At 38.5% G+C, this 14,429-nt stretch overlaps 1 protein-coding gene across 1 annotated transcript in view; it reads left to right on the top strand.

Annotated features, from left to right (window-relative positions):
* Positions 1–13,538, top strand: part of Sdhaf3 (succinate dehydrogenase complex assembly factor 3) — an 80,497-nt gene extending 66,959 nt beyond the window's left edge. The window contains exon 2 of the mRNA XM_020169823.2: positions 13,306–13,538. Within this exon, the coding sequence (XP_020025412.2) occupies positions 13,306–13,509 (204 nt within the window). The 3' untranslated portion in view covers positions 13,510–13,538. The remainder of the gene's footprint in view (positions 1–13,305) is intronic.
* Positions 13,539–14,429: the final 891 nt, after the last annotated feature.

Genomic DNA, 14,429 nt, shown 5'->3' with positions numbered 1-14,429 from the left:
GTAGCATTTGGGAGAAAGCAAGGGCAAGGGACGGACAAAGAGAGGTGTTGGGAGATAAGAGACAGTGGTCTTTGATCTGCAAAGGATGAGACCAGCTGTGGGAGCAAAGTCTAGGGGCAGGCAAAGGGAGGTGGCAGGAGATAAGGGACAGTGGTCTTTGATCTGCAAGGGATGAGACCAGCTGGTGAAGCAAGCTCTAGGGGCGGGCAAAGGAAGGTGGTAGGAGATAAGGAACAGTGGGCTTTGTTCTGCAAGGGGTGAAACCAGCTGCAGCTTAGGCTGCAGAAGGGGCAGTTCTTATCATTTCCCCATTTTTTGTTTAATTATGATGAGGGTAGGGGCTGAGGATCAGGAATTGGGGTGAAGCATTGGTCTCTTTAGCTGCTTCCTGCTGGCAGGGGGCATTGTATGGGGCAGGATCCTCAGGCTCCTGTGGCGTCCTGGATGGGGCCTTCACAGTAGTTTTTTGGGCGGTTTTGGAGAGGTTGCTATCCCTGGAGGTACAAATGGTTAAAGTTTTGATTAGCAATAGCAGACATGTAGTGTGATACAAGGGAGGAAGCTTAAGAATAGGAGAGCAAGAAACATAGGCATTAGGATGGGCATTGGCCAGGAGAACCACTGTGAAATGTTGTTCCGTAGAGGATTCTAAGTGTCCATTCCTTAAGAGGTGCTGCCACTGGGGGATCCCATTGAACCTGACAGCAGTGGGTGTCGTGAGAATGACCAGATGAGGGCTGGTCCATAGAAATCCCAATGGAGACAGTAGAAGATCCATTAAGAGAACAAGATCCCCTGGTTTAATACAAGTTGTTATAGAGTGGGGCAGGATCTGGTCTGTATGTTTTTTGAGAAGTTCCTTGAGAAGGTTAAGATAGGTAGTAGTCAGCCAGAGGAGCAGAGTCTGTTGGAGGCAGGTTTTCTAAGAGAAATGGGTGGCCATACATTATTTAAGACCCAAATAGGAATATTAGGAGGAACATAAAAGGTGTCTGCTAAGGGACTGCATACCTAGAGATCTAAATTCTGCAAAATCCTGTAACTCCCAACCTTGCTGTAAGCTGTCTTACGGTATGGGGGAAGGGAAATGGAAGATTGGGTTAATTTACTCATGACTCAGGGAGTGAGTCTGTCCCTTTAAGAACACACCTAGGTAGGTGACCTGAGGGAGACATAATTGAGCCTTCTCCTTAGAGACTTTGTATTCCTGGAGGACAGAAAGTTCTAACAGGGACTCAGTTGCATTGCAGATAAGGGGCTCTGTGGCTCTGCATTGAAGAAGGCTGGTCTCTGGGTAGTGCCAATCTAATAAGTCTCTGCTTAGGGCTGTCCACAAAGATGAGGGCTGTCTTTAAATTCTTGTGGCAAAACTGACTAGGTTAGTTGTTATGAAGCATTTGTGGGACCTTTAAAGGCAAATAGAGGCTGACTGTCAGGATGCAGGTTAAATGTAACACTTTTGGATAAAAAAGAGGTTTAGATCATCATTTTACATAAATTGACACTTTTAACTCTGTAAATGTTTGTACCATATTTAGATAAAGTCTAGACATTGAACTCAGTTATAAGGTGGTCATTTAACAGACCATTGCATGGGGAAATACATAAATGAACTCTGATGTAGTAGTACTTAAAGTTTGACAAATAATTTTTTTGATAAAGTCTTTTTTGTAACGGTTTTTTGTAGATGTTACTCAGAGCAGAACAATATTAAGATAACCTTGTTGTTATTTTATAGACATAGAGAATTTGATTTTTGGCATGACCCTAAAAATCTTTTAGGCAACTCTTAGATTATATTTAATTTTAACTTTATTACATATTGAAGCTTATTATTATACATTTTAAAAACTTACTTAGATCTTTATATAACATACTAAACCCTTTGATGGCTTGTCTTTATCCCTCCTACTTGAAACAATATTTAAGACAAACCCTTCTTTATAAAATCCTTTTTTAATCTAAAAACATTTTTTTAACTTTTTTAAAAAATACATTTATTGCCTATTTATATCTCTTTTAGTTATTTACTTTGTAACTTGTTTTTGAAAATTAACTTTTATAAGAATTTTAAATTTATTATATGGGCTGTAGCAACTAATTAGTAGCCCTTATTTTTTAAGGAATTTATGATAGACATAAGGCCTCATCATCCCTCAGGCTTGAAGGGATATTGTTGTTGGTGTGGAAACTGTGAGGGATTTTTGAGTTTTTTTTGAATAGGGAGGGCCGTCCAGGCTTGCCCTACACTCATTTCATCAGTTTACATTGTGGGATCTATTTGTTTCTGAAGGAGGGGGCAGCAGAGATAGCTGCCTGGGGGAGGAGAATTTGAGTTTTTAGTTGTGATAGTAAATCTTTTCCCAGCAGGGACTTTGGAGTTTTAGATACTATGAGGAAAGAGTTACAGAAGAGGAGGTCTCTCAAAGGGTAGGTCAGAGCCCAGGTAAAATAGTGCTCTAGGGGCTTGCCAGATTTGCCCTGAATGATAACTTTTGTCATTGAACTGGGGACCAAGAGAGAAAGGTAAGACAGAGAAATGGGCTCCACTGTCTAGGAGGGAAATGACCTTTAGCTTTTTTACCATTATGTCTACCCCAAGACTCCAAGAAGTAGAGCATGGACAGGAGGCTGGGACCCATCAATGCATAGGAGGTGGCACCTTGCCTTCCATCTGGAGATGGGGGGCACTTAGACCTCCAGTGGTTACCTTTGCAGAGAGGGCAGGGTCCTGGTTGGGGGTGGGGCTGTCTCCCAGGCTGTTCCCCCTGAAGCATTCTTTGTAGAAGTGCCCCTCCTGTCCACCATGGTAGCAAACTCAAGATGTAGGCCCCAGTTGGGTGGGGGCAGCAATGAGGTCATGTCTCTTATCTTTCTCTCTGTTAGTAATGTCCCAGTTATAATATACAGATATGGCTAGTTGTATTAGTTGATCCAGTGACTTTTTTCCTTCAGCCATAGACTGAGATTTTTTTACAAATATTAGGGGCTGACTGTTAGAAATTTATCCTTGAGGAGAACCTCTCCTCACCTGTGACTCTGGGTCCATCATGGTATGTTTTCTGATAGCCTCCTTAAGATGTTGTAGAAAGGTAAAGGGTTTTTTTTTTTTTTTTTAGGGCATTGCTGTAAAGCAAAGTTGTTATTTTACATTGGTACCTGACACTCTGGAGAGCAGGTCTCTGAACTGTTCTGGGCCTCAGTTTCCTCATTTCTAGGGGTCATTAGTATTGGAGCTTATTGTAAATGGTAATCATTTTTAACCTGATTGACTTAGGCCAGAACCCATTGCATTTTTAATGAGACAGAGTCTGGTCTAGTAGAAGCATAATATCTTTTTATGTCTATTGAAAAGTTTTCATCACAGAGGTAAAGGCTTGAATGAATTTGTTTGGGAATCAGTGTAGCTGTTTAGATATTAAAAAAAATTTTTGTTTAGATCTGATAGCTGGAAGGGGACATAGACTTGCCCTCTTCCTACCATTACCTGTTGAAGGGGGAAGCACCCATTAGGATGTTTTGGATATTGGGGTGACTTAGAAGGTAGGGCAGAGGGTGGTGCAGTAGGGGTGGGCCTTGTCATTGATAAGGGGCTTTTTTGGTCCTCCTTCCCATGTTTATCCTGTGGCTTACAAAGAATGGCCAGCATTTGAGTATCTAAGTAGCAATTGTGGAGCCAATCTGAGATGAAAGAAAATTTGTATGGGGACTTCAGTTTACTTTTTTCTTTTATAGAAAAGGTCTAATTGGAGTATGGTATTGTAATTTAAGAAACCCTGTGAAGGCTGTTTCTCTTGGTCACCCAAGGCATATTGAGACCAGGCCTCAGTACAAAGCTTTTAACATCTACAAGCCAGAAGACTGGAAGATGCAGATCCCATCTAGAAAGAACAAAACATTAGGATCCTGTCTTTTAGCTAGCAGCAGGCAGCCTCTTCAATAAAGGCTACTTTTTAATAAAGCAATAAATCATGTGTAAAGTTAGAGAAGGGCATTCAGAGGGCATTTTGGGCCAATAATAGTACCATATGGGACAACTAGTGTTAATATTTAGAGGAAAAAAATTTATGTTGAAGCTGAAAGTATAGAAAATTTTAAATGAGAAGTTTAGAGGCCACAGTAATGTGTTATTTTTGGAACTATAACCTTGAGTTAACAATTGGCTTACAAGGGCTGGGTTTGGTGCCAGGTGTGAGGTGGGACTAGGAGCAGGGCTTGTGCAAGGTATCACTCCCTCCAGGACAAGCGAGCCTGTCTGCCTTGGCCTGATCCTGCGGCTTGTCGCCCTTCCCTCCTTCCTGTGTACTCTGTGAACGTTTATTCTAGGGGAAGTGGTGGCGGGCCGCAGCCATCGCCACTTGTGGCTGGTGGCCCAGGATGTACTGGGTCCTCTCTGTGGATTTTTTTTGCTATGGCAGGCATTTTCGCTGTGCCCGGGAGCCGGCATCCTGTGCACAGGTACGCCTGTTTGTTTTCCCTCCTCCCCTTATGGGGGTGGAGTTAGGGCATGAGCATGGCAGCCACAGTTTTGTAAGTGCTTTTGTAAAGCAGCTGATTTAAAGTTACTTTAGACTGAGAGGCCTGGCAAACTAGTTGGAATAGCTTAAGTCATAAGGTACCATGCTACAGGTTTTTCATGGGAGGCAGGGTCCCAGTAAGCCCAGGGAGGGGAAGGCAGACAGAGACAAAGGACACGTGGTGAGACCATGGAGGAGGCAGAAAAGGTGTGCTGACATCTTAGGTAAGGGAGGGGAAGGCAGAGCCTGGAGGCATGACACACGCCTATGGGATTAGCCATCACCTGTGTCTCTAGGTCGCTCCCATTGACTGGTACTGGAACACTTTCAGCAAAATGAAACCTCCATTCTCCGGTCGCTGTCTCAGGAAAAAGGGACATTAGACAGGAGCGGGGAGAGAGAAGCAGTCATCAGATGCCATAATTAAACAGGATTCTGCCAATGTAGCATGAGGTGTACTGAATAAACTTGGGGCTTGGTCTCAGCCCACAGGGAGGGAGCATGAGCTCCCCAGAACTGGAATTGGCAAGGAGTGGCTTGTTTAACTCCATGATGGGAAAGTTTTTCAGGAAGACAGGAAGAGACAAGCAGCATGAGCAGCACAAGAAGTCTGCTTACATGGGGAAGGAGGAGGTTAGGGAAAGGATTTGGTTTGTTGGCAGGGTCGAAGGAAGGGAAGGTTTTAGAGTCAGGGATATTAATTGGGGTTTTTGTGGCCGGAAGGACTTGGGCAGGGGAGCAAGAGGTGCAGAGAGAAGGCTTAGAGCGGAGATAAGAGAAGGCTTGGACATAGGGAATTTCCTTTTATTCTCCAGTGGGTTCACAGAAGGTGTAGAGAACCCTGAGAACGTTAGGGTCGAGTGTGCCATCTAGTGGCCATTTAGAGTTATTGTCCAATTGGTATTGTGGCCAAGCCTAATTGGAAAGAAAAATGAGTTTTTTTGTCTTTAGATTAGGCAAGAGCCATAAGGGCTTGAGGTTGGCCAACAGACAGCCCAAAGGGGTGTCTGAGGGAATTTTGGAAGGTCCAATGCCCATGGTGAGACCTGGTCCGAGGAAGAATATAGCAGGTGTCCCAGAGATGATGAAACAGAGGAGTGGAGGACCTCAAGGGAATGTCTTCACTGAGAGGATCATTCACGCCCAGGTTCCTGAGGCGAGTGAGCTGGGACCTAGTATTAGGATTTTTGACCAACCAAGATAGAGAGAGAGAAAGAGAGAGAACTACGACTCATGGTGTGACAGCGTGAAGGAACTCACCAAGGGAGGACCGAGGAAATTAACCAGTGGTGGGTGAGTAATGGGAGTGCACTGGCCTTAAGGAGGTTCCCTGTAAGCAAGCGTGGTGATGCTGGCACTAGTCTGGGGTCAGGGGTCCTGGAAAAGCAGCTCAGATCCCAGAAAGTTTATCCAGGCTTAAGGAAGGCAGCTCCCACCTATGAGGGCCTGAATTTACTGATTGGGAGAGCAAGTTCGATGCCAGAGGCTCACGTGATCCGAGTCATCGCACCAAAATGTTAGGAAAATGCCACGCATCGCACGCAAAGGAGGCTCACCAGAGGTTTCTCATGTCCAGAAGTTTAATAAGCAGGCTGACTGGCCAAGAGAAAATGGCTCAGTCACTTCTCTTGGTGGGTCTGGCCTTAAGTAGCATTTGGGAGAAAGCAAGGGCAGGGGATGGACAAAGAGAGGTGGTGGGAGATAAGGGACAGTGGTCTTTGATCTGCAAAGGATGAGACCAGCTGTGGGAGCAAGGTCTAGGGGCAGGCAAAGGAAGGTGGTGGGAGATAAGGAACAGTGGGCTTTGTTCTGCAAGGGGTGAAACCAGCTGCAGCTTAGGCTGCAGAAGGGGCAGTTCTTATCAATACTCCCTTAGCTAAAAAATGTTCCATAAGTAGCAACTAACACCATTTCTGTTCAATCCTGAAGTCATAGGAGAATTTTGCATTTGGTTTTTTGCACTGGGCAGAAGAACCTGGGGAACATGATGCCAGAGAGGTCCAACCTGGTGGCCTCCTGAGAAACACACTTATTGGTGACACTAGTATCACTTTCTGTTTTTGCTTGTTTGTATTGTGACTCAATGTGATTTAAGCAGGGGTTAAAAAATAGTGTAAGTTATCATTTGATAGCTTATGTTATAAAAGTGGATTACTCTACCAATGCTGTCTTAAGCCATAAAATCTGGTGAAAAGAACCAAGTTTATTATCAGAGATTCCTTTTTTTGTATAATGATTTGGGCAGATATGCTTCAAATCCCTAACATGACTTTAATTTAGTTATTGTAATTCAGGTGGCTTTCAGAAAGGTTTTTTATGGAGGGGGTGATATTGTTGTTTTTGTTTCTTGAGATATGGCATGCTTAATCTGTTCTCTAGGGAAAGCTAGACTAATGCTGCAAACTGAAATTTGCTGGATCAATGTTGTTAAATAGGATTTAAAAATAACTGGATGAATTTGGGGAGAAAGGCCATTTTTTTCTTCAATAGTTTCCCTTTTGTTTTGGAATTTACATTGAAGAAGTACAAATAATTAAAACTGTACAAAATTAGTTATTTTAGCTGTCTACTAAATTATGAGAATGGCAACCTAATATATACCTTACTCTATTTCTTTTAAGGAACTTTGCAATGTGATTACATAATTTAAAAGAAAGACTTCTTCATACTAATTATGATTATAGTCTGTGGAAAGTTAGGTAGTGTTTTTACTATGGAACCTGAAATCCTTTTTACTCTACCAAGGAAAGTGTTTATAAAATACGAGACTGATGTTATATATTGAGCTCTTTTAAAATGCTGTGTTCAAAAAATATTTTAAGCCATTTGGTTTCACCATTAAAGGAGGCATATGACAAATATTTTTCTAAATAGTAATATTTTCTTTTGAAGCAAGTAATTATCCTTTCATTTACAGTTTAACAGTTCAAATTTTTATATATTATTTTGAAATTGGACTGTTTAAAAAAACAAAAGCGAATACTAAATATGATTAAAAATGAGAACTTTGACTTTTGTTAATTACTGTGGTCAAATTAATTAACACAGAAAAATTAATTTGGTCTCTGCTGTTAAGACAAATTACGAGAAGCCAGAACTTCAGCTTACTCATTCTAAACTTTCTCCTGTAGCTTCTCTTCTCCCTGCTTTCTTTCCTTTCCATTTAAGTACTTAAACATTAGATAATTGTTTGTTGTTTAAAAAAAATCAGAACATCACAAAGGGGAAGTGTTCAGAGAAAGACTGCCTCCAAAATGTTGTGACTATCATTCCAGCCTTTCTATTTTCATATATAAACATTCTGTTATGTATATGAATCATATCATTTTCATAATATTCTCCAGTTAAATTTTAAATTTCTCTTGGAGAGCTTTTGTCAGTATATTCTTGAATCTATTTTTAACTATTGCTTACCATTCCATAGTAGCTCAGTTCTCTCTATTCTTGTGAATATTTCTTTAAGATATTAATGGGTCCAGTGCTTTTTCTGCCTTGATATCTCCGTTACTTATAATTAGGCTCAGCTTCCTGAAACTCATGGATTTATTTTCTGTGTCTTTGTCACCACTCAACTATTCAAATCTTACTCTTTTTTTTTTTTTTTTTTTGCCAACTCTCTTCCTTATTGGCATCTTAAAAAATTGTGGCCCAGATATGTTCTTCAGAACGAGTCAGTCTCAATTATTGTGTGCTAGTTGTATAAGAAATTTTGTGCCATTTTGATTCTAGTGATTCACATTATGGATACAAGTGTTAATTTAGTGGTATATGAAGTGAAGCAACCAAGGTTTGGTAGTTATGTGCTGAACATGACAGTTCTGAAATCTTTTACTGAGAAAATTCTTGTAAAACATGACGTCAGTATATCTTATTTAAAGATGTGTATGGTAAACAAACTATAATGCTAAGGTGTTTAAGAAGAAAAATGCAGGTTAATATAGGCTTTCTTCATTAAAAAATGTTGGTGTGTTCTCTAGTGCATACTTACTACAGAGGTGGGAGAAACTGAAATGGTTAATTGACAGCAGCAGAGTGTGAAGAGGAAGCAAGATTAATTAACAGTAATAGCTATAAGGGACACAACTGTTGCCCAGGTAATCATTAAAAGTTTCAAGATTGAGAAAAGATACTCTCAGATAACTAATTTTCTTCTTTGAACCCTGATGTAGCTGTAAGGAAATAATTTGAGGGGTATTTTAGCAGTTGAGATAACAAAAAAATGGACAATATTTGAACGCAAGGAAAACAACCTGATTTTTTTTTCTTTGGTGATTTACAAATTTACCTTTGAAGACACTTTGTATCCCTCATTCATTATTGATACTTTGTATCCCTCAAAATTATTGACAGCTATGATTTAATGTTGATAGTTACAAACCTGTGGTTAGACTAGGTAGGTCAGGATTAGCTTTTCAGCACTTGGGAAGCTTTGTAGACAATAAAATTTCAAACCTGCAGTTGAAATTTAGAAACGACTGAATGGTCTGCATACCTAAGTAATTTTGTTGATTTAAATTTGTTCCTCATTTTTAGTTATAATGCTCATGTGTATGTGTGTATACACACATATTTACAAACCTACAGTTGAAATTTAGAAATGACTGAATGGTCTGCATACTTAAGTAATTTTCTTGGTTGAAATTTGTTTCTCATTTTAAGTTATAATGCTCATGTGTTTGTGTGTATACACACATCTTTAAATTAATGGGAAGATTTGAAACACATAAATGTTCAGAAGTCATAATGAACAACATTGTACCTATCATTTGACTTCAACATTTATCACCTCATGGCCTGCCCCACTATCTTTTCCTCTTTTCTCCAGATCCTTTAAAGCAAATCAGAAATAATTTACAATTACAAATACTTCATTCAGTATCTACCACTCAAAGAAGCATAGGACTACTATTGTAGGATGAATAGCTCTTATCCGAAGTATTTCAGATTCCAAAGACTTTCTGATTTTGGAATGCATACACTTTACTGGTTGAGCAGCTCTGATTTTTAGATCAAAGATACCCAATATATATACACTTTCAAAGCTATCATTATTTTCTGTTTCTGTTTTTGTTTTGGTTTTTTTGAGACAGAGTGGCCTAGAACTTGTGATCCTCCTGCCACAGCCTCCTGAGTGCTGGGATTATAGGCAAGTGCCACCATTTCTGGTACATAGCTAGTAATTGTTAATTTGTCAGTTTTTAAAGTTTCCTGTTGGATAAGAATTACACATGTAAAAAACATACATCTGTATTTGTCACTGAAAATTGTACTCAGGGCCTGTTGCTTGTTAGGCCCCCAGGCTTTTTAATAAGAATCAAGTCATTGTAATTAGCTGATGTCTCTTAAATCTCTTTAAATTTTTCCTTTTTTTGTAGGATTGGTGTTTGAACCCAGGGCTGCTTTGCAAGCACTCCACCATTTGATTCAAACCTCTAGTCCATTTTGCTCTGGTTAATTTTGGAGATGGGGGGGGTGGTCTCAGCAAACTATTTGCCACAGTTCTCTCTATCTCAGCCTCCCAAGTAGCTGGGATTACAGGTATCAGCCACTGGTACCTGGCTAATTTTTCATTTTTCAAAACTTTTTATTTTGAGTTAATAGAAGGCAGTCGCAAAAGAAGTATAGAGTTCCTATAACTTTCTGAGGAAGAACTGAGCATTCTTTTTAGTTCAAGACATTATTCACAAGAGTCACAAGTTAGCTTTTTCTTGGAGGCAGCATAATCAGAGCTTGATACCAAAAGATGCTATAGCTTATGTGCATCATTTTTCTGTCTCCTTTGTGTCAAAGTAGATTTCCTTAGCAGGGTAGCCTATTTAGAAAACTCATATTTTATTGTTGTTTCTTCTTATATCTGGACACTTCCAAGTTGCTGTCCCATACTGCGTCACACCAGAACAAATGTTGCAAGTACATAGGGCCAAAGATTAGTGGGCAAGGGTTGGGGGAAATGTTTTGTTTTCCCCTGTTTGTGACAGTCTTTCCATTTAAGATGTTCATTGATAACTACTCATGTGTGAAATATATTTCTAGTTTCCTCAGGAACCATAAATTGTAAGGTAAGTATTAGATTGGTGCCTTACTGTAAATTATACGCCAAGTAAAATAGTCTCTGGAATCATATTTAAACTATGAAAGGATTTCAACACATGTATGTAAATGGAAAAATACCTGTTAAAACTATTCCAGAAATAGAAGGAGCAGGGGATAAAGGAGAACATTGGAGGGGGTGAATCAAGTATGATGTATTTGATATTTTGTAAGAACTTTTGTAAAAGCCACAATGTATCCCCACCCAGCACAACAATAATAAAAAGATAGAAAGAAGTGATGTTCACCGAAGTATCCACCACTTAGATTTAACAAATGTTGACATTTTACAGTAGTTGCTTTAGATTACTCTTTTAAAAAGTAAAACAGTAAAGGAGTACCTAAAATTCTACTCCAATCTTCCCCCTGATTACTCCTGAGAGGTAATTGCTATCCTGGTGTTGGTATCTGTTGTTCCCATGCTTGTTTTTATGTTTTGTACATATACATTTATAAACAATTGATATTTTCTACTTTTAAACTTTAATACTTTTGCTTTATTCTCCAGCAGTTTCTATGGCGTTCATAAGCATAGCTTTTTTTTTTTTTTTTTTAACTTGATCCTACTTAGAACTTGGTAAACTTGAAATTCTAAATTTATTTTTTGGAAGAATCAGTTTTCAATTTTTTTTCTGCCTCATTCTTTTGTGGGCTTCAATTAAATATATGGCAAATCTTTTGGTATTGTCCCACAGGTCATTTATTAATTTTCTAATAGTTTTTCCTTTCTTTTTGTAACTGAATAATTTCTATTGGTATGTTTTCAAGTTTGTGAATTTTTATTCTTCATCTTCACACTATTAAGGGATTTTTAAAGATTCCTACAGCATTTGGTTCGGACTGTTTCTCATTCTCTGCTAAGATCTCTCATATATTTATTATGACCATATTTTCCTTTGTGTACTTGAACATATTTGAAATAGGTGCTTTAAGGTCTTTTCTTGCTAATTCTATTGTCTGATTTTCTCTTCATGTTTCTAGTAATTTTGGATTCCCCAAACACTGCAAATGATATATTTTAGAAATATTGTTCCTTTTCTAACTCTATTTTAGCAAACAGTTAACTTGGCAGAACTCAAGCTCCAAACTCTGTGTCCACTTTGATAAAAAGCAGTGGAAATATCTACTCTGTTCTTTCTTTCTTTCTTTTTTTATAACCAAAGCTAGGCATCTTGACTCCATCCTGAGCATGCATAGTTAAGCGGTTAACTAGAGATTTTTGGAGTTTATTTGCAGCATTTGGGGTCCCCCTTCAGTAGTTCTTTTTTCTCCTTCTCATTTTCCCATTGCTGTGGATATCACACTATCAGCACCAAATGGGATCTTGCTTTAGACAAAAACTCTAAAATAAAAATCTAACCTTACAATCTCTGCTAAAGTCCATTGAGTAGATCTGACACTGTTTTTAAGAGGTTAGTGAGCTAACTATGTTGTTTTGATTACTGTAGTTTTGTATAACTTTTGAAATTCACATCAGTCTTCCCATTTTGTTCCTATTCAAGATAGTTGTAGTTATTCAAGGCCCCTTTACATTTATATTAATTTGAGATCTGTTTTTCCATTTCTGCAAATGAATTTAACTTCTTTAAACCTGCTTTTTATATTCTTTTTAAAAAAAACTTATTAATGTTGGTCCCTGACATTTAGTTAATTTACTGTTAACTCTTTATATTCCATTGTTTGTTTAAAACTTTGAAATTTACTCAATGTCCCAATGAACATTTTTATGCATGCTACCTTTTCACAGTCAGGGGTGGTTTTGCCTGCCAGGGAACATGGGAGGTGTTTTCCATTATCAGGAGGGAGGGCTGCTGCTGGCATCTGGTGGTTAGAGACCAGAGATACTGTGAAACACCCACCCCACAACAAAGACTTATCTTAAATATCATAGACACATTCTTAGAAGTGGAATTAATAAAGCTTAAGATATGTGCAAATGTTGTTTTGTAATTTTATGACATGAATTTTTGTAGCATGAAAAAAATATTTATTTCCAATCCAAGTGAAAGTTTGGAATGCTTGGGTAAAAACAAAAGCTGCTTCAATGATGCTGGAAATCTAGCAATTAGAAGAAATTGAAGAATCTCAGGCCAGTTTGAGCAGCAGCATCTTTAAGAGTTCCACTTCATTCACTTATCAGTGTGTAAACAGTCTTTAACTTCAGCAGCTGAAGTACATTGCTACTTCCTGCCCCATTAAAGAGTCTGTGTCACTGAAGATCGTTGGAAGTTTAGGCTGAAGATGATGACTAAGAACAAATCACCACATGAAGAATACAGATTATTTTCTTGACAAAGATGACTGTTAATTATTAAAGAGTTTAAAAATTTTCTTAGTGTTTTAAATTTTTAGTTGAAAACAGGAAAGACAGTGAATTTTGGGACCCACTTTTAGTCATGAAGACCCTCTGATGAAAGCTATGGTCCCAGAAGAATTTGTATACTGTTTTGGCTAGTACATGCATGTTTCCGAAACCATCAGTCTCCTCCATCACTTATTTACAGGTTAAGAACTTTGCTAAAATTATCACTGAATGGTAAAGATCTGATTATATTGTTTCTTCCTAACCAAATATGAAAAATTTAATGATGGAGAAAAATAGGTGACTTGGAATTAGAATCCTTCAATCTACATAGTTCACTATGTGAACATAGGTCTCATTTTCAACCTACAACCTTGATTTCTTTCTTTTTACTAGGTGTATGCAGCAGTATTATGGCAACAAGCTAAAGACAACAGAAAAAATTCATCTGAGAAAACATGCTTTGGCATCTCTCTCCCAGAAGAAAAACTCGATGACTTTCGGGATGAGCAGATTGGACAGTTGCATGAGCTGATGAACGAAGCTACTAAACCCGGTCGGCAATTTAGTCTTACTGAGTCTACAGAACCAAAACTTTAGTAAATACAATAAAGCATAATGAAACAAAATTCAGAACTTCTTATTTCAACTATTGTTCGTTTTTAAAATATTTTATTTTGGTTTGAGAATGCCCAAAATTTATTATTTCAGTTTTGGTGAAGTATTATTTTTAGATGGTATGGATGCAATATATGGATCTTTGCCAGTTCTTCAAATCTAGACTGGACTTGTGACTTGGTTTGCTCAAAAGAATAGGGTAGGGACATTATGCAGATTTAGGGTCTAGTCCTCAAGGCCTGGCACGCCTCCACCTGTGCTACTGGAAACCTGCCATACTGCCATGGAAACGAGTCTGGGCTGGCCCACCAGAGGGTCAAAGCATGTGAAGCAGAGTGAACCACCCTAGACAGTGAGTTCCTTTAGGTTTACAAAGAATTTTCAGTGACATGGGAAATTCTGTAAAAAGTGAGAAAAGATGCTATGAAATACATAGAATTTTCAAAATGTATTAGACTTCCTTTTCAGTAATGTGGCAGACTGTCCTCATCTGGGCAGTTCCTACTGAAAACTAAAACTTAGGTAGAATAGGAAAAAGCATTTTAGACATCTAGGAGCTAGCAATGTCATAAGAGATTAAGTAATTATAAGGCCAGTCTTGCTAAGATAGACTGCTGCTGCCTCTTCTGCCCTTAGGGAGAATTTCAGGTTTGGTTTTTCTTGTCTTTAGGAATACTGTGGGCAGAAGACTAAGATTAGCGCCTACCCGAAGTAGAAGAAAATCATAAACACTTTTTCCTTAGAGTCAAGGCCCTAAGGACTGTACTCTAAGAGTGACAGTGCTTGTGAAAAGTTGTATACCATCACAAATTCAAGTCATTTGAGCACTAATACAAAATTTAAACTAAAAGTTATGTAAAAATGGACCCAGAGAAATGCCTGGTGATATTTTTGGAGAATAC

This window comes from Castor canadensis, chromosome 2 (assembly GCF_047511655.1).
Source record: "Castor canadensis chromosome 2, mCasCan1.hap1v2, whole genome shotgun sequence".
Lineage (NCBI taxonomy): Eukaryota > Metazoa > Chordata > Mammalia > Rodentia > Castoridae > Castor > Castor canadensis.
The sequence above is the reverse complement of the archived record's forward strand: the minus strand, read 5'-3'. Positions and strand labels throughout refer to the sequence as shown.